Source organism: Pollachius pollachius, assembly GCF_949987615.1.
Source record: "Pollachius pollachius genome assembly, chromosome: 20".
Taxonomy (NCBI): domain Eukaryota; kingdom Metazoa; phylum Chordata; class Actinopteri; order Gadiformes; family Gadidae; genus Pollachius; species Pollachius pollachius.
This window is the reverse complement of record NC_136953.1, coordinates 5,369,392-5,391,650: the sequence shown is the minus strand read 5'-3', so window position 1 is coordinate 5,391,650 and position 22,259 is coordinate 5,369,392. Positions and strand designations below refer to the sequence as shown.

The 22,259-nt window shown below is 44.8% G+C and overlaps 2 protein-coding genes across 3 annotated transcripts; both read left to right on the top strand.

Moving 5' to 3' along the window:
- The first annotated feature begins 1,949 nt into the window (after positions 1-1,949).
- Positions 1,950-10,442, top strand: LOC307090844 (uncharacterized protein). Of its 2 annotated transcripts, none has more exons than XM_079757636.1 (5): positions 1,950-2,066; positions 2,577-2,969; positions 3,180-3,278; positions 3,675-3,772; positions 10,175-10,442. In XM_079757636.1, the coding sequence occupies exons 1-5, from the start codon at positions 2,009-2,011 to the stop codon at positions 10,241-10,243; spliced, it is 717 nt and encodes a 238-aa protein (XP_079613762.1). In that variant the 5' UTR covers positions 1,950-2,008; the 3' UTR covers positions 10,244-10,442. The 2 variants fall into 2 exon arrangements, with proteins under 2 accessions (XP_079613762.1, XP_079613761.1); XM_079757635.1 differs by lacking the exon at positions 10,175-10,442 and adding an exon at positions 4,455-4,731.
- Positions 10,443-18,900: 8,458 nt separating this feature from the next.
- Positions 18,901-20,277, top strand: LOC307091405 (protein S100-P-like). Its single transcript, XM_079758372.1, has 2 exons — positions 18,901-19,301; positions 19,875-20,277. Exons 1-2 carry the CDS (start codon positions 19,158-19,160, stop codon positions 20,001-20,003), a joined length of 273 nt encoding a protein of 90 aa, XP_079614498.1. The 5' UTR covers positions 18,901-19,157; the 3' UTR covers positions 20,004-20,277.
- The last annotated feature ends 1,982 nt before the right edge of the window (positions 20,278-22,259 follow it).

Here is a 22,259-nt window from a genome sequence, read left to right as displayed (position 1 = left end):
AAAACTGCATGAAGGCTGAGAATGACTGAGAATGTAGCGTCTACTTTTTGTAAATGATGTTCCAATTGTGAACCCATATCGCGCAACAGCCCGAGATTTAGCCTGGAACGTCACGCGCTACGGAATCCTACTCGATACGGAGCTTCACTGGGGGAGGAGCCGACGTACTCGATTCACGCCTGATGCCTCGACGCAAACCATAACATCACTAGTTCTCATTAGAGGTGGATTCAATGATTCGTTTACGTGAACCAGTTCGCGTCAGTCAGTTCGCCAAGATGAGTCGTTCGCGAATCGTTCGTTCGTTCGTTCAGCCCAGTTTCCGGTTCAGTCCAGTTTCAGTTTCCGGTAGCGGTGAATCGCATCATGCAATGCACCCATTGCATGGTTCTCAGCTGAGTCAATCAGACTCAGTGCTACCGGAAACTCGACTGAACTGGTTCAGTCGAGTTTCCGGTGAATCGAATGGCGAATCGAATCACTTTATCCTGAAAGTTGAGTCAATATCGTTAATTTTATATATTAAAAAAATACCCGAGATAAAGGAACAATGTGAAACCCTAACCCTAAAATGTAAACACCAGGCTACTTGACAAGAAAATGTAACGGACCACCTGAGGCTTTACTTCACCTCAAAGATAATGCGTTAGTTAATAATGATATGCCTTGCGGCATATCATGCGGCATCACCTGCGCATAGTGCTGCTGCGTAGGCCTACATGGACGTTCCAAGTATGTTTACTTCATGTATCGTTGAAGCTAACTAAGTAAAGCCTAGTTATAACTATAACCTGCTCCTGGTGCAGTGCAAGCAACAGTGTGTGCCGTGAGTCGCCTCGGTCCCTCGTCTTCCTGAACGAACTGTCTGCGAGTCGTGGGTCTGGGAGGAGTCAATTCTGAGTCACGAACGACGCGAACGAGACGACCGACGCGAACGAGACGACCGACGCGAACGACGTGAACGAGAGAGAAGAACCAGTTCGGATCGTTCGTTCTAACGATTCGTTCGTTCGAACGAATCAGTTCGCGACCGAACCACCTCTAGTTCTCATGCGGCATGTGTTCCGCATGGACCAGTTTGCCGGACGGACAGGAAGAAGGGTAGTTGAATTGTGAGCGTTGTGTTTTGACAGACAAATGAATGCATGGTTAACTGTGAATTATGTATCATGTTGCGTAAATAAATTAAGTGGATTAAACTGGTGTGTTGTTGTTGGTAGTGTGGTGTTATGTGTGTATGCAAAGGTAAACCGGGCTTGGTAAGCTCTGGGCAAATGCGGCCCTCGCTTTTCACAGAGTCCTTCGACTACTATGAGCGTGTGGTGGAAAGCAAGGGCAGTAGATGAAGGAGTCTCAATCTGTTCTGTTTCCCTTGATGGTTTTGTAAATATCTGATACGTTTTGTCATCTTCTGCCTCCATCCATGTTTTTAAACAAGCTAATTGAAAGTCATACATTAACTGTGAAATAGAAATTAAGCCTTGCTCGGTGTAATTGAAAATTATTGTTTGTAATTGTGAATGAAGTATTTTAATATAGTCACTTATGTTCTCTGTTACTTTTGCTAAGGAACAATAGACCTCAATGTGGTCTGCCCTTTATTTCCACAAGGTGTGTGTGTGTGTGTGTGTTTGTGGTTAAGAGGCTCTATGCCTTTAAGTCAGGGACAGGAAGTGAAGAATACGTCTTTGGCTGTAGATCTCATCGAATGTCGACATCTAGGCTACCATTGGTCGACTGGCTTTTCTTTAAAAAACGTTTAGTTCAGTTTAGCACAAATTAACGTTTAGTTAATTTGTGCTTGCATCATTTGCAACACGTCCAAGACGTGCTAAGAAGAGGTTACATTTAAATCACATCCCTGCTTGCTCATTCAAAACGTGTTTTAAGCAAGACTTATGACGTATGGGAGGTGTGTGTGTGTGTGTGTGTGTGTGTGTCTGATGGAAGTGGGAGGTGTGACGTCTAAGAAAAAGATCACAAGTGCTGAGTTGTGCATCAGTGGAGGATGGAGTTTCCACTGAGGACTATGTTGCTTCTCTCTCTGGGGCCGCTGCTGGCTCGGGGTGAGTACCGCTCATAACTCATCTTCCTCCCGCTGCTATAAAGACCTTAAGAAAAGGGATTCCCAACCGGGGGTACGCCTACACTTGGTGGGTACGTTAGCAGTTCCAGGGGGTACCTGGAAAGATTTAGATATTCCTTTATTACACCCACAAATAGTTTTGGTAAAATTGGTAAAAAATAATATAATTTTAAATACAATGTATGTTGAAATGTGTTCAAATGATGCAGAATCTTGCTGATCAGGATATGGGGGTACGTAAAAACAAAAAAAGGTTAGGAAACCATCATTTAAGTACACATTTCAATATAATAAAATATTATATTTAATATCATACCATAATATAAAAAAATTCCAGAGTAAAATCCCGATGAGGATTATGTGTAGTGTCTAGGCAGGGCTGTCAAACTTTGGACAAAAGATACCCGGTTCAATACCAACCTGTTAAATAAGTGAAATAAATGTACTCAGCTATTGCTGCTCTTTTGCTTCCGCTTTTGTCTTGTTCCAGAAATCATTACCAAGGACGATATAAAGCTGTATGAGACGGCAGATTTGGAGGTCGTCGAGGGAGACAGCGTCACACTCCATTGTTGCTGGAGTCTGACAACCATCAAAGGCCAACACTTTAAAGTGAACTGGACCAGAAATGAGGTTCAACCTCTTCACCAATGGACAGCCGTATGGTATGACGGAGAGGGCTGTGGTCCGGCCCTGTCACCTGTGAGCAACAGAACCTGCGGCTGTGCCAACCTGACCCTTCCCCACGTCACCCACAACCACGCTGGATGTTACGTCTGCCGGGTGTCCATCGATAGGCCCATACTTATTCAGTTTAGGGGAAATGGCACGATGATCACTGTCACGGAACGGCGGAGGCCCACCAACGGAACAACGCAAAAAAGTAGGTACAAGGGTACAAGGTTCGATCCCATATGTCAGTAGTCTTACCTGTTGGCATCCTTGAGCAAGATGCCCCCTCACCCCTTTCTGCTCCTTTATGGCATGTATCTGAATTCACTGTTATGGTAGCTGGATTAAAGCTTCTGTTTGATGACCATGTACTAAATGCTAATATTGTCAATCCCTTTTCAACCCCTTTGTCTGATCAAAGACTGGTCCCTGGTCCCCGTCGTCGTTTCGATGGCAATAGTAATGGCCGCCGTGTTCCTCATCACTCTGATATGTCTGTGGAAGCTGCAGAGGAGACGAGGTACAAATCGTACCAATCAAAAGAGCGGACATTTTATACCATGCTATGAGTCCAGTAGCTTTCAGCATGAAGCTACAACTTTTTTTACTAACCCTAGTAAACACATAAAGAAATGTCTGAAAACTAATTTAAAGAAATGCTAGATGGTCAACAGATTTCAGCTTATTAGCTAGAATTCCGAAAACATTTGATACTCATTTTTGTGTGCATTGAAACATTTTATATTGCACTTGTGTGAGTCTGTGTATCTGGTGTATTTGTTTGGTTTGAATGTGTTAGCTTTCCTAATGGGTCCATTTCTCTGTTTGTTTGTGTGTGTGTGTGTGTGTGTGTGTGTGTGTGTGTGTGTGTGTGTGTGTGTGTGTGTGTGTGTGTGTGTGTGTGTTTGTGTGTTAGAGTTGGACCGAGTAGCAAGGGTGATCTGTGAGGTTCCCCACGAGGACTCTGAGGTGGACGGAACCAGCACCAGCTCGTCCAAAGGGTCCTCCCAGTGGGTGAGTCTGTCGGAGGGCGAGGGGGTTCCACTCCCAGCCAGAAAGTACCGGGTTTGATCCCCCAATGTCCCCAGTCTAACCTGTAGGCATCATTCAGCAAGAAGATCATCCCCCCTATCTCTTCCTGATAGAGGAACCACAATGCTCACTATTTACTAATATAACAATACTGTCTCGTACGCAACAAAAAAGAATAATCTGAGGAGTTGGAACATTGACATCATTGGAGCAGGATCTGTGTTCTCCATTGGTCAGATTCTTGATAAAAATACATCCATTGTCCAACTCAAGTATTTGTTGGAAGGGGAGGTGATGTTGCTGAGTGCGGTCTTAACAAAACACGAATTACGAAGACATACTCTCCCACACCCCATGCACAACTAATGTTATGATACAGCTTATGTTAGTATCATGCCGCCAGTGTTTTGCACAATGAGAAAACAACTTTTGACCACTGTGTTGCTTGTGGGTGAATTCCCATTCAAAGAAACCAGTAAAATCAATTGTAAAATCGTATTATCAATACAATTTTTTGCATAATACGCATAGATGTTATGATTGTTTAAATCCCCAGGGAAACCATACATAGTTGATCATAAACTTTCATTTATATGAATTCATGAAAAAATGTTGGCATTACCGTCTCTCTTTGTCTGTCTCTCCCTCTCTTTCCCTCTGACAGTGTCAGGTACCCGTGTATGAGTCCTTCGACTACTTTGAGCATGGGCTGGAAAGCAAGGGCAGCGGATGAAGGAGTCTCAATCGGTTCTGTTTCCCTTGTTGGTTTTGAAAATATCTCTGATACGTTCTGTCATCTTCTGCCTCCATCCATGTTGTTTTTTAATAAGCTAATTGAAAGTCATACATTAACGGTGAAACAGCAATGAAGCCTTATTAGATAGTAATTGATGATGAGTGATGATTGTATGTAATTGTGAATAAAGTATTTTAGTAACTAATGTTCTCTAATACTTCATTTATGGAAAAGTAGATTGCAATGTGGTCTGCCCTTTATTTCCACAAGGTGTGGAAGGTGTGTTTGTGTGTGTGTGTGTGTGTGTGTGTGTGTATGTGTGTGTAAATCATTTGTGATTGCATGTTTTTGTCGATGGATGTCAACGAGCAAATTATCTTTATCTGATGGAAGCGCAATATGAGAATGTGAAACGTGTGGAAAAAGTAATCTTCCACCTAACAATACAGGGTGTTGATTGGTTGATTAGACAAAGCTAGAAGCTAAACATGAGGCAGGTTTCACTCTTTCCGTCGCTAATGGTAAACTGTTGAGGAGTGGGGGTGTTTCTCTGTGTGGTGAAGAAGAGGCTTGATGCAGTAAGTCACGGACAGGAAGTGAAGAACGCATCTGTGACGATTGTTCTGTACCTTTGTTGGTCGACCGGATTTTCTTTTAAAAGTTGAGAAGTTCAAAGGATTTGTGCTTGCATCCTTTGCAACACGTCCGAGAAGTGATTAGAAGAGGTTACAGTTAACTCATATGCCTGCTTGCTCATTCCAAACGTGTTTTAAGCAAGACTTATGACGTTCAACGTGTAGACATGGGACGTTCAGACGTGTTGACTTTGAATGTGTATATTTGTTGACGTTTACCAGTATCTCCACATATGGTTGTGGTTAGATAGAGAAAGAGAGTTTGTTTGTGTATGTGTGTGTGTGTGTGTCTGATGGAACTGGGAGGTGCAATGTCTGTAAGAGGCCGATCACAAGTGCTGAGTTGTGCATTAGTGGAGGATGGAGTTTCCACTGAGGACTATGTTGCTTCTCTCTCTGGGGCCGCTGCTGGCTCGGGCTGAGTACCACTCATAACTCATCTTTCTCCCGCTGCTAGAAAGGCCTTAAGAAAAGGGATACGCACGCACTCGGGGGAGGGGGGGGGGGGGGGGGGGGGTGTAAGTTAGCAGTTCCAGGGAGTAAATGGAAAGATTTTGATGCAGAATCTTGCTGATCAGGATATGGGGGTACGTATGAGACAGAAAAGGTTGGGAAACACTTGTTTAGTAATAAATGTCAACGTCCTTCCACTTTTGTCTTGTTCCAGAAATTGCTCCAGAGAAGGATATAAAGCTGTATGAGACGGAAGATTTGGAGGTCGTCGAGGGAGACAGCAGCACTCTCCATTGTTGCTGGACAGGCACACACAGTATAGAGCGGACTGGTTGAAAAATGAGGTTACAATGCTTCACCAACTGACAGCCGTAAGGTATGACGGAGAGGGCTGTGGTCCGGCCCTGTCACCTGTGAACAACGGTGCCTGTGGCTGTGCCACCCTGACCCTTCCCAACGTCACCCGCAACCACGCTGGATGCTACGTCTGCCAGGTGACCATGGATAGGCCCATGCTTATGAAGTTCAGGGTAAACGGCACGATGATCACCGTCACGGAATGACAGAGCCCAACCAACGGCACATGGCAAAAAAGTATGCTTTTTTTTTACCTCAAGTCTGGTTTGGATTCCCTTGCAAACAAAAAATACATTTAGTTTAGTTTGTTACCAGAGTTTAGTTTACCATTCGAATATCAGAGGACAGGCTAGAGTTTCGGATTGTTCAACTCCTGGCTGAAAGGTACTGGGTTTGATCCCCAATGTCTGTTTTCTAACCTGTAGGTATCCTTGAGCAAGATGCCCCCTAACCCCTTCCTGCTCCTTAATGGCATGTATCGGAATTCACTGTAATTGTCGTTGGATAAAAGCTTCTGTTTAATGACCATGTACTGAATGCTAATATTGTCAATCCCTTTTCAACCCCTTTGTCTGACCGAAGACTCGACTAAAGACGCCACACCGGTCACTGTCATCGTTTTCGCTAGCGATAGTAATGGCCGCCACACTCCTCGTCACTCTGATATGTCTGTGGAAGCTGCGGAGGAGGCGAGGTACAAAAGGGTCCAATTGAAAGAGAACGGACATTTTATAAAATGCTGACTCCACTAGCTTTCAGACTGTTAGTGTGAACCCACATTTTTTTATGCTCACTCTGGTAAACCTGTGTGTGTGCATGTATGTGTGTATGGTAACAGATGTGTGTTTGTGTTTGTGTGTAAGTGTTTGTGTTTCTTTATGTATTTGCGTGAGTATGCGCGTGTGTTTATGATCGTGTGTGCGTGTGTGTGTGCGTCTACATCTTTTGCGAATGCATGTTTTTGTCCGTAGATGTCAATGAGTAAACTATCTTGATCAAAGGAAGCGCAGTGTGAGAATGCGAAACGTGTGGAAAAAAGTACTCTTCCAACTAACAATACAGGGTGTTGATTGGTTGATTAGATAAAGCTAAAACCTAAACATGACACAGGTTTCACTATGGCCGTTGCTAATGGTAAACTGTTGAAGTGTCTGTGTCTTTCTCTTTGTGGTTTAGAGGCTCTATCCATTAAGTAGGTCATGGACAGGAAGTGAAGAAAATGTCTGTGACGTCCATTCTCATCAAATGTCGACATTTGGCTTTTCTTTTAAACATTCAGAAGTTTGAAGGATTTGTGCTTGCATCCTTTGCAACACGTCCAAGAAGTGATAAGAGGTTACATTTAAATCACATGCCTGCTTGCTCATTCAAAACGTGGTTTAAGCAAGACTTATGTCTTTCAACGTATAGACTTTTGACTTTAAATGTAAATAGAAGTGTTGACTTTGAATGTATATATTTGTTGACGTTTACCTGAACATTTACGTATAGTGTGTGTGTGTGTGTGTGTGTGTGTGTCTGATGGAAGTGGGAGGTGCGATGTCTGTAAGAGAACGATCACAAGTGCTGAGTTGTGCATCAGTGGAGGATAGAGTTTCCACTGAGGACTATGTTGCTTCTCTCTCTGGGGCCGCTGCTGGCTCGGGGTGAGTACCGCTCATAACTCATCTTCCTCCCGCTGCTATAAAGACCTTAAGAAAAGGGATTCCCAACCGGGGGTACGCCTACACTTGGTGGGTACGTTAGCAGTTCCAGGGGGTAGCAGTACCATCAAATGCCAACACTATAAAGTGAACTGGACCAGAAATGAGGTTCAACCTCTTCACCAATGGACAGCCGAACGGTATGACAGAGAGGGCTGTGGTCTGGCCCTGTCACCTGTGAGCAACAGAACCTGCGGCTGTGCCAACCTGACCCTTCCCCACGTCACCCACAACCACGCTGGATGCTACGTCTGCCGGGTGTCCATGCATAGGCCCATACTTATTCAGTTTAGGGGAAATGGCACGATGATCACTGTCACGGAACGGCGGAGGCCCACCAATGGAACAACGCAAAAAAGTAGGTTTCCTTTACCTGAAAGACTGGTTTTGTTTATCTTCCATACCAAAAGTATATTTTGTTGACTTAGGCACCAGAGTTTAGCCGTCTATTCTTATATCAGACAGGATAGGCTAGGGGTTTGGGTTGTTGAACTCCCGGCCAAAGGGTACAAGGTTCGATCCCATATGTCAGTAGTCTTACCTGTTGGCATCCTTGAGCAAGATGCCCCCTCACCCCTTTCTGCTCCTTAATGGCATGTATCTGAATTCACTGTTATGGTAGCTGGATTAAAGCTTCTGTTTGATGACCATGCACTAAATGCTAATATTGTCAATCCCTTTTCAACCCCCCTTGGGTTGTTGAACTCCCGGCCGAAAGGTACAAGATCCCATATGTCAGTAGTCTTACCTGTTGGTATCCTTGAGCAAGATGCCCCCTCACCCCTTTCTGCTCCTTAATGGCATGTATCTGAATTCACTGTAATTGTCATTGGATAAAAGCTTCTGTTTAATGACCATGTACTGAATGCTAATATTGTCAATCCCTTTTCAACCCCTTTGTCTGACCAAAGACTCGACTAAAGCCACAACGGTCACTGTCATCGTTTCGCTAGCGATAGTAATGGCCGCCACGCTCCTTGTCAATCTGATATGTCTGTGGAAGCTGCGGAGGAGACGAGGTACAAAAGGGTCCAATTGAAAGAGAGCGGACATTTTATAAAATGCTGACTCCACTAGCTTTCAGACTGTTAGCGTGAACCCACAACTTTTTATAGTCACCCTGGTAAATCCATAAGGAAATTTCTGAAAAGCTTATTGTATTTCAGCTCATTAGCAAGAATCTGAAACCTTTTTTTAGCAATTTTTGTGTGTATGGTCGCATTTTTCGCCACGCTTGGGTGAGTCTGTATATTTTGCCTCTTTGATTGTCTTTGGATGGGCATTTCTAACGGGTCCATTTCTGTTTGTGTGTGTGTGCATCTATGTGTATGGTAGCAGATGTGTGTTTGTGTTTGTGTGTAAGTGTTTGTGTTTCTTTATGTATTTGCGTGAGTGTGCGTGTGTGTTTATGATCGTGTGTGTGTGTGTGTCTAGATCTTTTGCCAATGCATGTTTTTGTCCGTAGATGTCAATGGGTAAACTAACTTGATCAAAGGAAGCGCAGTGTGAGAATGCGAAACGTGTGGAAAAAAGTACTCTTCCACCTAACGATACAGGGTGTTGATTGGTTGATTAGATAAAGCTAAAACCTAAACATGACACAGGTTTCACTATGCCCGTCGCTAATGGTAAACTGTTGAAGAGTGTCTGTGTGTTTCTCTTTGTGGTTTAGAGGCTCTATCCATTGAGTAGGTCATGGACAGGAGGTGAAGAAAATCAAATGTCGACATTTGGCTTTTCTTTAAAACATTCAGAAGTACAAAAGATTTGTGCTTGCATCCTTTGCAACACATCCAATACGTGATAAGAAGAGGTTACATTTAACTCCCATGCCTGCTTGCTCATTCAAAACGTGGTTTAAGCAAGACTTATGACTTTCAACGTACAGACTTTTGAGTTTAAATGTATATAGAAGTGTTGTCTTTGAATGTACATATTTGTTGACGTTTACCTGAACATTTACGTATAGTTGTGGTAAGATAGAGGAAGGGAGTTTGTGTGTGTGTGTGTGTGTGTGTGTGTGTGTGTGTGTGTGTGTGTGTGTGTGTGTGTGTTAGGGTTGGACCAAGCAACAAGGGTGATCTGTGAGGTTCCCCACGAGGACTCTGAGGTGGACGGAACCAGCACCAGCTCGTCCAAAGAGTCCTCCCAGTGGGTGAGTCTGTCGGAGGGCGAGGGGGTTCCACTCCCAGCCAGAAAGTACCGGGTTTGATCCCCCAATGTCCCCAGTCCAACCTCTAGGCATCATTCAGCAAGAAGATCATAACCCCTACCTGTTCCTCAAAGAGGAACCACAACACATTATTTAATAATATAACAGTACTGCCAAGTACGCAATGATAAACAATAATCTGAGGAGTTGGAACATTGAAATCATTGGAGCGGGATTTGTGTTCCCCATTGGTCAGATTCTCAATAAAATGCGTCCATCGCCCAAATCCATCATTAATATGATAATATAATTGTTTTGACATGCTCTGTCTCTCTTTCTCTCTGACAGTGTCAGGTACCCGTGTATGAGTCCTTCGACTACTTTGAGCGTGGGCTGGAATGCAAGGGCAGCGGATGAAGTAGTCTCAATCTGTTCTGTTTCACTTGTTGGTTTTGAAAATATCTCTGCTACGTTCTGTCATCATTTACATTTACATTTAGGGCATTTAGCAGACGCTTTTATCCAAAGCGACATACAATAATAAAATGTCATCCTCTGCCTCCATACATGTTGTTTTAAAAGAAGCTAATTGAAAGCCATACATTAACTGCGAAATAGCAATCAAGCCTTGTTAGATGAAATTGAAAATGATTGTATGTAATTGTGAATAAAGTTTTTTAATATAGTAACTTATGTTCTCTGTTACTTCAGCTATGCAACAGTAGATCTCATTGTGGTCTGCCCTTTATTTAACCCATTTGTACCGGCTGCTGCGCGGAACAACATTGTATCTACTAGATACAATGTTGCGCCGCACAGCAGCCGGTACAAATGGACAAGGCCTGTGTGAGTCCATACATGCGTATGGACATATTTTGTGTATGCAGTTTTTAGTCTGTGGTTCTCAATGTGCTAACTATGTGCCACCTATCTTTATCTGAGGAAGCACAGCGTGAGAATGTGCAAAGTGTGAAAAGGAAAAGGTTGTCTTCCTCTTAACAGTACAGGATGTTTATTGGTTGATTTGACAGAGCTAAAACTTAAACATGATTCAGGTTAGGGTTAATGGTAAAATGTTGGGTGTGCCTGTGTTCTCTATGTGGTTAGTGTCAAGGGTAGATGTGTTGGAGCGACTTGAACTAGATGACAAAAACACTCAGGAGCAGACGAGGAGTGATGGATAGGATGGGATGATTTATTTATCCCAATTTAAGGCCCTTAAGGCGATAAAAAAATAGAACAAAAATTAACAAAAAAACAAAAACATAAAAAAAAATCTATATATATACAAAAGGTTGACTCAGCATATCAAATAGGCTTGAGAGTCACAAAAAAAAAACATAATTCAAAATTTCAGGAAACCGGACCTTTAAACAAGTCCAACATAGGAGAGCAATATACAGGCATAAGTCCTCTCTCTATCAGCTTCCCCGAACCACTGTTGAACGTCGGCCTAAGTAGGCCTAACCCCCACTGCTAATTGGTGCATACCAATTTTCCCGTTGCGTCAGGGGTGTTTACCAGCGCAGTTACACAACAGCTTTAAAACAGCTTCCGTTCTATCCTCCACTAGCGAGAAACAATTAACCTTTTAAACTGTTTACCATTGCTATATTTTGGCATAGCCAAAATGTAAAAAGACAGCAATAAAATAAAAATAATAACTCGGGGTCACTTCCGGTTTACCCGGAAGATTTCACATAGATATAAACCCTGGTGACGCGGTGCTCCAACCCTCATATAAACATAAGACGAGTGGTTATTACGACAAAACAGGTGACGTTAACGGTAAATGGAAACAAGCAGAAAGAAACAGAAAGTTGTAATGATGGTACTTGCAAGATTGTATTAAACTGTCGTAGTGCATATGATAAATGACATGTTTGATGAATGATTTTAAAACAGTATGAAGGTAACAGAATACATAAACAAACAAGACAAACCCACACTCAGTCTCCTGTATGTAGCGTATCGCTACCGTGACGGTAGCTATGCACCCCGTCACACACCCCCCCCCTTAAGAAGGAGCGTCCGTCTCACGACGCGACAGAAAGTCTGCAATCACATTGTCTTTACCAGCCCTGTACTTCACTGTGAATTTGTAGGGCTGCAAAGACAGGTGCCAGCGAGTAATCCTGGAGTTAGAGTCCCGCATGCGATGCAGCCACTGCAAGGGCCTGTGGTCTGTCTCTAGGACAAACTCTTTCCCCACTAAATAGTACTTAAGAGTATCAAGGGCCCATTTAATGGCGAGACCCTCCTTCTCAATGGTGGAGTATCGAGTCTCGCGAGGGAAAAGCTTGCGGCTCACATACTGTACGGGCATCTTGTTCTCCCCGTCACCTTGCAGCAACACAGCCCCTAGGCCTAGGCCTGAAGCGTCCGTCTGCACTGTGAAGGGCAAGGAAAAGTCAGGGCTCTGCAGCACCGGCTCAGAGCACATGCGCTCCTGCAGGTCCCGGAAAGCGACCTCACACTCGGGAGTCCAGACCACCTTGTTGGGACTGGTTTTCCGAGTGAGGTCAGTCAAACACGCAGCTCGGCTGGAGAAGTTGGGGATGAAACGCCTATACCAGCCAACCAGCCCCAAGAAGGATCTCACCCCCTTTTTGGTTGTAGGCGGTTGGCAGCCGTGGATGGCCTCCACCTTGCTGACCTGAGGACGGATGGTGCCACCACCCAGGACATAGCCCAGGTAGCACACTTCGGATCGGGCCAGCTGGCATTTACTGGCGTTGACTACCAGCCCGGCCCGATGGATCCGCTGGAAGATGTCTCTCAGGTGTTGAAGGTGGGCCTCCCAGGAACTGCTGTGGATGACCACGTCGTCGATGTACGCCGCAGCGTATTCTTCAGCGCCGTTAAGCACCTCGTCCATCATGCGCTGGAAGCTCGCTGCTGCGCCGTGTAGGCCAAAAGGCATGACCCGGAACTGGAATAGGCCGGATGGAGCTCTGAAGGCTGAAAGCTCCTGTGCTTGGGGGGAGAGTGGTACCTGCCAGTACCCCTTACACAGGTCGAGGGTGCTGAGGAACTCAGCCTTCCCCAGACGCTCCACCAACTCGTCCACACGGGGCATGGGATACGGGTCAAATGCAGAGATGCTATTCAGCTTAGAGTAGTCGACACAGAAGCGGAGCTCCCCGTCCTTTTTGGGCACAAGGACCACGGGACTGCACCATTCGCTGTGTGACGGCTCGATCACCCCCATTTCCAGCATCACCTTTACTTCCTGTTTTAGCGCGGGGATCAGTCGCGCCGGAACCCTGGTGTTGGTCTGCCGGATGGGACCTGGAGCTGTCAGGCGGATGTCATGGGTAATGACATCGGTTCGTCCTGGCAGGGCTCTGAACAGGCCTCGGGGAATGATGTTCATCAGGTCCTCCTGCTGATCAGGTGTCAGATGGGTGACGGAGGGGTAGGTCGATTCACTGCCTGCAGTAGGAAAGTACTGCTCTGATGGCTCCTCTTCCTCTTCCACAGTCCGTGCCCACAATTGGTCCTGGATGTCAGACGATGGTCGGTCTCTCCATTCTTTCAGCAGATTGACATGGAAAGTATGTTTCGAGCGGCGTCTGCCTGGCGTGGCAATTTCATAGGTCACCTCACCAACTCGGCGAAGCACCTCGAACGGACCTTGCCACTTCGCCAGCAGACTGCTCTCGGTTGACGGCAACAACAGCAACACCTTCTGTCCGGAAATAAAGGTGCGGCTACGTGCTGTCCGGTCGTACCATGTCTTCTGCCGTGTCTGGGCCTTGGCCAGTTGTTCGTGTGCCATGGAGCTCAGCTGGTCCAGCTTCTCCCACATCTTGATGACATAGCCCGCCAGATTGTTTGGCTGATGAGAGGCGTCCCCCTCCCAGCTCTCACGGAGAATGTCAAGCGGGCCTCTCACCTCCCGTCCATACAGGAGCTCGAAGGGGGAGAACCCGGTGGATGCCTGCGGTACTTCTCTGTAGGAGAATAGCAGATATGGGAGCCACTGATCCCAGTCAGTTCCTGACTCAGACACAAACTTCCGCAGCATCGACTTCAAGGTCTGGTTAAACCTCTCGACCAAGCCGTCAGTCTGCGGGTGATAGGGTGTGGTTTTGATGCCCCGGATACCTAACAGGGAGTATACCTGTCTCAGTGACTTGCTGGTAAAGTTACTACCCTGATCTGTTAGGATCTCTTTCGGGACCCCCACCCGGGAGAAAAGCTGGATCAAACAGTTCGCAACTTGTCTAGCTTTGGTGTTTCTGAGGGGGAATGCCTCTGGGTACCGTGTTGCATAGTCGCAGATGACTAGAATGTAGCGGTGACCTGCCCTACTTCTCTCCAGGGGACCTACCACATCCATGGCAATGCGACTGAATGGAACGTCAATAATGGGAAGGCTAATCAGGGGAACTTTTAACCCTCTCCTGGAGCGAGCTGACAGTTGGCATTCTGGACAAGACCTGCAGTATTCAGCAATATCCTTATGGAACCCTGGCCAGTAAAATCGGTTCAGGATCCTGTTCTCTGTCTTTTCCATACCTAGATGGCCTGCCCAAGGAATACTATGACCCAGATGTAGAACTTTGGCCCGGAGAACTTCCGGAACTACCAACTGCTCGGTGTCTACAGCCACCCTGTAAAGCTTCTCATTATTCTTGACGAAACATGTATTACCCTCTTCCAATGCTTCCCTAGCCTCATCCGGGTTTTTGACAGCGGAGAAACAGGAACTAAGTGTAGGATCCTCTAGTTGCAGCTTTGCAAAATCTTCTACCAACACTTTATTGTGCTCTAGTGGTGGGGAGGGCATACTTTCCTGCACTGAGGTACCTGTCACTTTTTCTCTGCGTCTCTCTGCCTTGGACTTCTTAACTTTGCCACCAGGGCAACAGTCATATGGTAACTCAGACCACAAATCATTTGCTTTCTCTCTAGTCTGAGCTCTAGTTGTCACATATGCCTTCACTGTGTTCACAGTCTGCAATAGGTCCACCAGCACTGGCACATCCTGGCCCAGGATCACGGGATATGGACCTTTATCTAGAACCCCCATGGTTAACAGATACTTTTGGCCACTAATCTCACAGAGAACCTCGCTGGTCTGGTGCTCCGACTCGTCACCGTGGATGCAGCAGACTTTAATTTTGCCCCGGGGTTGGAAATCAGACCCTAAACAAGACTTGAGGATAAAAGACTGACTGCTTCCTGAATCAACTAAAGCTTGAAGGGTCTTTCCCTTCACTTTCACTGGGACAATCACGTCAGCGGAGGTCCCATGCGTGTGCTTGCTAGGACCAGGTAGATAACACAGTCTAGAATCAGACATTTTCTTTGCTGTACAATTGGGCCTAATGTGACCTTGTTGACCACAACCATGACAAATAATGCCTCTAGGTGTTCTAGCTGGAGTGGAGCTAACACTGGGGCTATTGGGGCTGTAGGAGAGCTTAACCCCACGACCACTATCACCCGCAGGCTTACCAGTAGATGTATTTTCCGGCTCTTGCTGGGCGGCTTGGTATGGTCTTCTCCAGTCATGTTGTGGTGGGCCCAGGAAGTACTTCCTTCTGGAAGGCCTGGCAGTCACAAAGGTTTCCACCAGGTCTGCTGCTTCAGCTGATGAGCGCGGGGTGTGTTCTCTCACCCACACCTGTAGGTCGGTGTTCAGCATGCCCAGGAACTGTTCCAGCACCATCTGGTCGCAAATCTGGTCCTTGGTCAGTGTCTCAGGCGCAATCCATTTTCCGAACAAGTCCTTCAGCCGAGCCTGCAACTCCTTCGCCGTCTCATCCTCCAGAATGGTCTTCGAACGGAAACGTTGGCGGTAAGTCTCTGCTTTAATGTTGAACTTATCCAAAATGGCCTGCTTTACTTTTACATAATCCTGGCTGTCATCAAAAGTCATTGCCACATAGGCAGTTCTGGCTTTACCTTTCAACAAGGGCACGAGGTACAATACCCAAGTCTCCAGGGGCCACTGACACGCTGTCGCGAGTCTTTCAAAGGTGGTCAGGTAATGTTCAATATCTTCATGCTCTTCAAAAGGAGCCATCTTAGGGGGTCTCCAGCCCCTATGGAGGTTTGGAGAGGTGGCAAGGCCAAGAGAAGTGGAGTTGCGTGAACTGTGCATCCCGGGCGTTAGTTGTTGCCCTGGACGTGGGAGAGGAGTTGGTATGTCCAGAAAGGGCATGTTGGAGAGTGGATCCGAGGCTGTAGAAGGGCGGGAGCTGGGCGGGTGCACGTGCTGCGGATCGGCAAGTGACTGCCCTGTTGCCTGCGTCGTCGCCGGCTCTCTCGCCAACCTCTGAAGCAGCTGGAACTGATGCTCCATGGCTTTCCATCTCTGTTCCTGACGAAAGGACTCCTCCTCCGCCTGGTCATGTTGCCGCCTCTGATACTCCACCATCGACTTCACGATCCTCTCAAGGCGATCCGTCCGGTCTTCTACCACTGGAGTGGGAGGCTTGGACGTCGCTGCTTTTGGCCTGGTCCCCATCGCTGAGCCATCTCCAGGGGGTGCCGTACCTCTGCCTTTGTCCTCCATCTTGCCTCACTGAGTGCCGCTCGTGACTACTGGTACCCGAAAACCACTGCCACCAAATTGTCAAGGGTAGATGTGTTGGAGCGACTTGAACTAGATGACAAAAACACTCAGGAGCAGACGAGGAGTGATGGATAGGATGGGATGATTTATTTATCCCAATTTAAGGCCCTTAAGGCGATAAAAAAATAGAACAAAAATTAACAAAAAAACAAAAACATAAAAAAAAATCTATATATATACAAAAGGTTGACTCAGCATATCAAATAGGCTTGAGAGTCACAAAAAAAAAACATAATTCAAAATTTCAGGAAACCGGACCTTTAAACAAGTCCAACATAGGAGAGCAATATACAGGCATAAGTCCTCTCTCTATCAGCTTCCCCGAACCACTGTTGAACGTCGGCCTAAGTAGGCCTAACCCCCACTGCTAATTGGTGCATACCAATTTTCCCGTTGCGTCAGGGGTGTTTACCAGCGCAGTTACACAACAGCTTTAAAACAGCTTCCGTTCTATCCTCCACTAGCGAGAAACAATTAACCTTTTAAACTGTTTACCATTGCTATATTTTGGCATAGCCAAAATGTAAAAAGACAGCAATAAAATAAAAATAATAACTCGGGGTCACTTCTGGTTTACCCGGAAGATTTCACATAGATATAAACCCTGGTGACGCGGTGCTCCAACCCTCATATAAACATAAGACGAGTGGTTATTACGACAAAACAGGTGACGTTAACGGTAAATGGAAACAAGCAGAAAGAAACAGAAAGTTGTAATGATGGTACTTGCAAGATTGTATTAAACTGTCGTAGTGCATATGATAAATGACATGTTTGATGAATGATTTTAAAACAGTATGAAGGTAACAGAATACATAAACAAACAAGACAAACCCACACTCAGTCTCCTGTATGTAGCGTATCGCTACCGTGACGGTAGCTATGCACCCCGTCACAGTTAGGAAGAGGCTCTATAGAGGTCAGGGACAGGAAGTGAAGAACTCGTCTGTAACGGCCGTTATCATCGAATGTCAGCCTCTAGACTTACTTTAGTGGATGACTGGCTTTTCTTTTAAAAGGGCAGTAGTTCAAAGAATTCGTACATGCATCCATTGAGACACGCCTGGAGATGTGAAGAGCAGATTGGTCAAGTACAAATTTAACCCACCGCTTAATCCAAACGTGTTTCGTAATAATGCAAATATGAATAACAATTAATTTAAATATACACAGCAAGGCTCATGACTCAACCTATAGACTTGTGACTTTCCAAATATATATAGACTCTGACTTTCATTGTATGTATTTGTCTGCAATTATGTTAAAAATGTTTAATACCTAACTTTTAATGTCTACTTGGGACTTTAAACCTATACATTTGTTGACTTTCAATACATAGACTTAGTGATTTTCAATTCAGATTTTTCGGCTTGCAATGTGTAAAAATAAACCGACATTAAGTTGGTTCTGCGATAAGAAAGCTCTTAAAGGATTTTGAGAAAAAGTTCTGACGTAGGTGTTTGCGTGTGTGCTTTCACACCTTGCTGTCTAGTGTAACCTGTGGTTCAGGAGCTGGTTGAGTTGGTTCTCACAGACAGCTAGTCAAACGCGTTTGTTCCATTAAATGAATTAGTGACCGTTTAAAGGATAAAAACCACCCACGGTTGGATCAACAGCGTTTTCCCCCTCCCTAATTCAATATTGTGAGATATAAGTTGAATTCCGCTAACTTTATCTTGAGGAACAAAATGCAGTGAAAAAAAGACGACTGAAATGGATATTTTTTAGTGTTGGTTTAAAACCATGGTTTTAGAGGTTAAACATGTATTTCTGTGAAAGAAAAAACACATCAGAAGATTCAAAAGACCCGAGACAACAGCTTATATTGGCAGTTGAACTTTGGGCTTAACGTTGTGGGAAATCAGCCAGATGATGATGTCATCGTTTATAAACAATAGTACACTTCAGTTTAGTTAAATTCAGTTCGCTGTATCAGGAGCAAGATATTCTACTATCGGCTAGGGTGCTTGACTCCCAACCGATTGTCTGCAGACACCCAAATGTCTGCAGCCTAACATGTAAGCTTCCTGAAGCAGGATGCCCCCTAACCCCTGCCTGCTCCTTCATGATCCGCATCTGAATCAATTATCACACTAAGTCACTTTGGATAAAGCAATCTGCTAAATGACTAAAGGGTTGATAAGATAAGGGTAGCACGTGAAGAGGAAGAAGAAGAAAAATGATGATTCATATTTCTGTTACCTCAGAACTAACAAGGACAAAACAATAATTATAGCATTATGCAGTATTTAAACACCACCAGTGAGAGATGTTGCATTCATATGAGCTACCATAAGACTGTGTGTCTGTGGCTGCACACCATGGCGCGCCGCTCTTGAGCAAACACCAACGCAAACAAAACAAAATTAAAAGGCATAATTGATATCAGTGTGTACATTAGGCGTGGTCCGCTAGGGAGGAAAGCCCCTGAGCCTCCCACAAAGTAAACACCCGGGCATCAGCAGACCCACGGATATGGGCTTTGACCACGTCTGGGGAACAATCGCAGCCTTATGAAAATAACTCAACTGATTTACCAACCTGTTTGTTTTGGGGAGCGGAAAGCCATTGCTATAGAAGGCGGGGGAAAAAAATAAACTGGTTTACCAACCTTTTTGTTTTGGGGAGCGAGAGGCCGTTGATATAAAAGGCTGGAGATCAGCCGACTTTGTCTCACCGCCACGGACGTCGTCTTCTGCTCTGCTTCTCCGAGTCTCTTCGTCCACGTACTTGTCGTCCATCATGAGCTCATCCAACTTCGACTTAGCCCCCAAAGGCCTCAAGGAGCTGTTCCTGAAGCACGCCGGCAAAAGCGGCAAAAAGGACAGCATGAACAAGGGAGAGCTGAAGGCCTTGCTGCATGAGTTGTTCCCGGGACAGCTTGAGGTAGGCCTATTTCTTCGTCTTTTCCCCTCTCTTACCCTCTACTTGTTTCTCTTTGTATTTATTTTAAAGCTATTTTTAAGGATTAAAAAGTCTCTGTGAGATGCCATCCATGTAGCTCATGGACTTCCCACTGACGGCCCATGGCGGTAATAGTCGCCGTTTGAACAGTGCCAAGGGCTGGGATGACGTTATTTTTGGGTCGCGCCTAATCTAACCAAAAATTTCGTAATAATTTATGTTTGTCCGACTTATGTGTCTCACAAAAAGAAAGAAAAATGCAATTTATTATAAAATAAGTGTTAAATGTACAAACTGGATTTGCCGCAGCCAACTGCGTTCCCTACTATTTTGTTCTGCGCTACATTGCCGAAGACGAAGATTCGTATAAATAATAAAAACTATAAATCCTGCCTTCGATGCATATAGCACCTTTCCAATATCCCCAGGCACGTTACACGTGATGGGATGGAAGAAAATAAAAATTGGAGTCGGAAAAATAGAGGGAAGTTGGAAGTTTTGACTTTGCTGTTGGTGACACTGTCTAAAAAAGTGTTGTTGAACTCCTCCTCCCAGAATCCCAAAGACCCGGAAGCGCTTGACAAGCTGATGAAGGCGCTGGACCACAACAACGACTGCGAGGTGGACTTCGACGAGTTCGTGGTCCTGATCACGGCTGTGGTCAATGCCTTCGGGCGCCGCTGAGAAGGGGGGGAACATCTCGTTGCTGAAAAGTCCATCAAGGCATCATTCTTCTTTTTATGTTAAAATAGTTTGAATTCGATGTTTGGCAATTGTCTTTGCCAGTGTTTTTTTTTTCTTTTTCTGGAAAGCCTTATATCCTACAAATTAAGAGTTACTCAAAATATTGCATTTTAGGTTGGGACCACACACACACACACACACACACACACACACACACACACACACACACACACACACACACATCTCACACACACACGCACATGCACATAAAAAAATAAAAGGTCAATTAACTTAAAATATTCTGTCTTTTGTTTCACTGTGGTTCATAATTGCTTGATAGGTGGTTGTTATGAGGTCATACGGTTGAACATCTTCCATGTTCAACTCAGCTTTGCCAATTAAGGAGTGGTTATATAGTTGTTATAATGAAAGAAGCTACGCCTTTATTAAGCAAACAGACTTTTAATCTGAGGATAACTTTCATTTGTGAGCCAAGGGGTTCATCGGTCACTTGAGGTTGCACTTTTATTTTAATTAATTTCAGCTATAGTTAAAACCTCTTTAAGGTAGTTAAGGTAGTCGCGTCGTGACTACCTTAAATTGTTTAACAAGACTAACTCAGTGTTATCTTCGCTCTTCAAGCATAAAATGGTTTGGCGAGACAGAAATCCTCTACTGCCCCCGTGTGGCGGACAAATGCACTCCCAGTCTGACATCTCTCTCTCTCTCTCTCGCGCTCTCGCTCTCTCTCGCTCTCTCTCCCTCTCTCTCTCTCTCTCTCTCTCTCTCTCTCTCTCTCTCTCTCTCTCTCTTCTCTCTCTCGATCTCTTTCTCTCTCTCTCTCTCTCTCTCTCTCTCAAATTCAATAAGGCTTTATTGGCATAAGAAATAAACATTTAGATTGCCAAAGCAGATGAACAATAAAGTAGTCAAAATGTTAAATACAAAATATATATACATCAGGTATTACACAAGTACTCAATATACAAAAAGTAAAATGTGGGATCTTATAGAAAAAAAGAAAAAAAAGAAATTTAACTTTCGAGTTAACCGGGTTTGGTAGTTAAAAAATTAGAAAGACACTAGTGGAGTAGACTATGGGTTATGCCAGTAGAACATGACAATGTGTCTGGTCAAATTGAGGTGATGTAGGAAGGGGGTGGGGGAGTCAGAGGCAGAGCAGGTGGTGGCACAATATCCTCCCCGCACCCTCTCTCTTTCCAACACTCCCCTTTATTCATTCTGCTCACACGCCCAACACCACACAAATAGAGTCCAACAGAGAAACGCACATACGCAAACCACACACACACACAAACACGCACACACAAACACACACACACACAAACACGCACACACAAACAAACACACACACACACACACACACACACACACACACACACAGTAAGCAAACCAACACAAGCAAACACACACTATCACACACAAGGTAATATGTTCCTCTCACCCCCCAACAAACCTACACAATCAAACACACCCATACACACCCACAGACACGTACACACACACACACACACACACACACACACACACACACACACACACACACACACACACACACACACACACACACACACACACTATGCCCTATGCACATTGTCCCCATTTATATAATCTCACACACGACCACAATAAAGGGGGGCACTAAATAATGCTGTATGCGATAGTATGCCTGAAGTCAACTATTGACTGTCACATCCGGTCAGATGCTTAACCTGTGAACGATGGCTTGCATTTATTACAATCAGATGTGCAGTATAATGTCAATGAAACCGTCAGGGCAAGGGTCGTCTCCACACCAAGAACAAAAGTGAAAGTAAAATTGAGAGTAAAAAAAACCAAATCTAAGCATTGATAAGAGCAGTGGCGTTTTTTTAAGTCACAAAATGAATTTCTCTGCTGAGATGAATAAAGCATATCTTATCTTATCTTAAACTAATAGTACGATAGTACGTTTTTAAAATAGAACATAAATGATGAGGTTAACCTGCATTCAATTGAATTGATTTTCCAAATAAAGGAATACGGACGATGGTTCCTGAATACATATTGAGGTCCTTTGAGGACATTGGTGTGGACCCAGCTGGGAGGAAGGAAGTCCCGGCTGTGGATCACTAGCCTGGATCGGAATGGTCTTATGTAAGGATGTGTGCCAAGTGCATTAACAAGTTAAGGAATGTGTGCCAAACACACACACATCATGCATGCACACAGAGAAATACATTCCCATGCACACCT

What these genes read in the sequence shown, in the direction of transcription:
- LOC307090844 (XM_079757636.1), top strand. Translation starts at nt 2,009, where the DNA reads ATGGAGTTTCCACTGAGGACTATGTTGCTTCTCTCTCTGGGGCCGCTG. An exon ending in GGGGCCGCTGCTGGCTCGGG is followed by an intron (nt 2,067 to 2,576) that starts GTGAGTACCGCT and finishes GTCTTGTTCCAG; the next exon opens with AAATCATTACCAAGGACGAT. An exon ending in GAAGCTGCAGAGGAGACGAG is followed by an intron (nt 3,279 to 3,674) that starts GTACAAATCGTA and finishes TTTGTGTGTTAG; the next exon opens with AGTTGGACCGAGTAGCAAGG.
- LOC307091405 (XM_079758372.1), top strand. Translation starts at nt 19,158, where the DNA reads ATGAGCTCATCCAACTTCGACTTAGCCCCCAAAGGCCTCAAGGAGCTG. An exon ending in TGTTCCCGGGACAGCTTGAG is followed by an intron (nt 19,302 to 19,874) that starts GTAGGCCTATTT and finishes TCCTCCTCCCAG; the next exon opens with AATCCCAAAGACCCGGAAGC.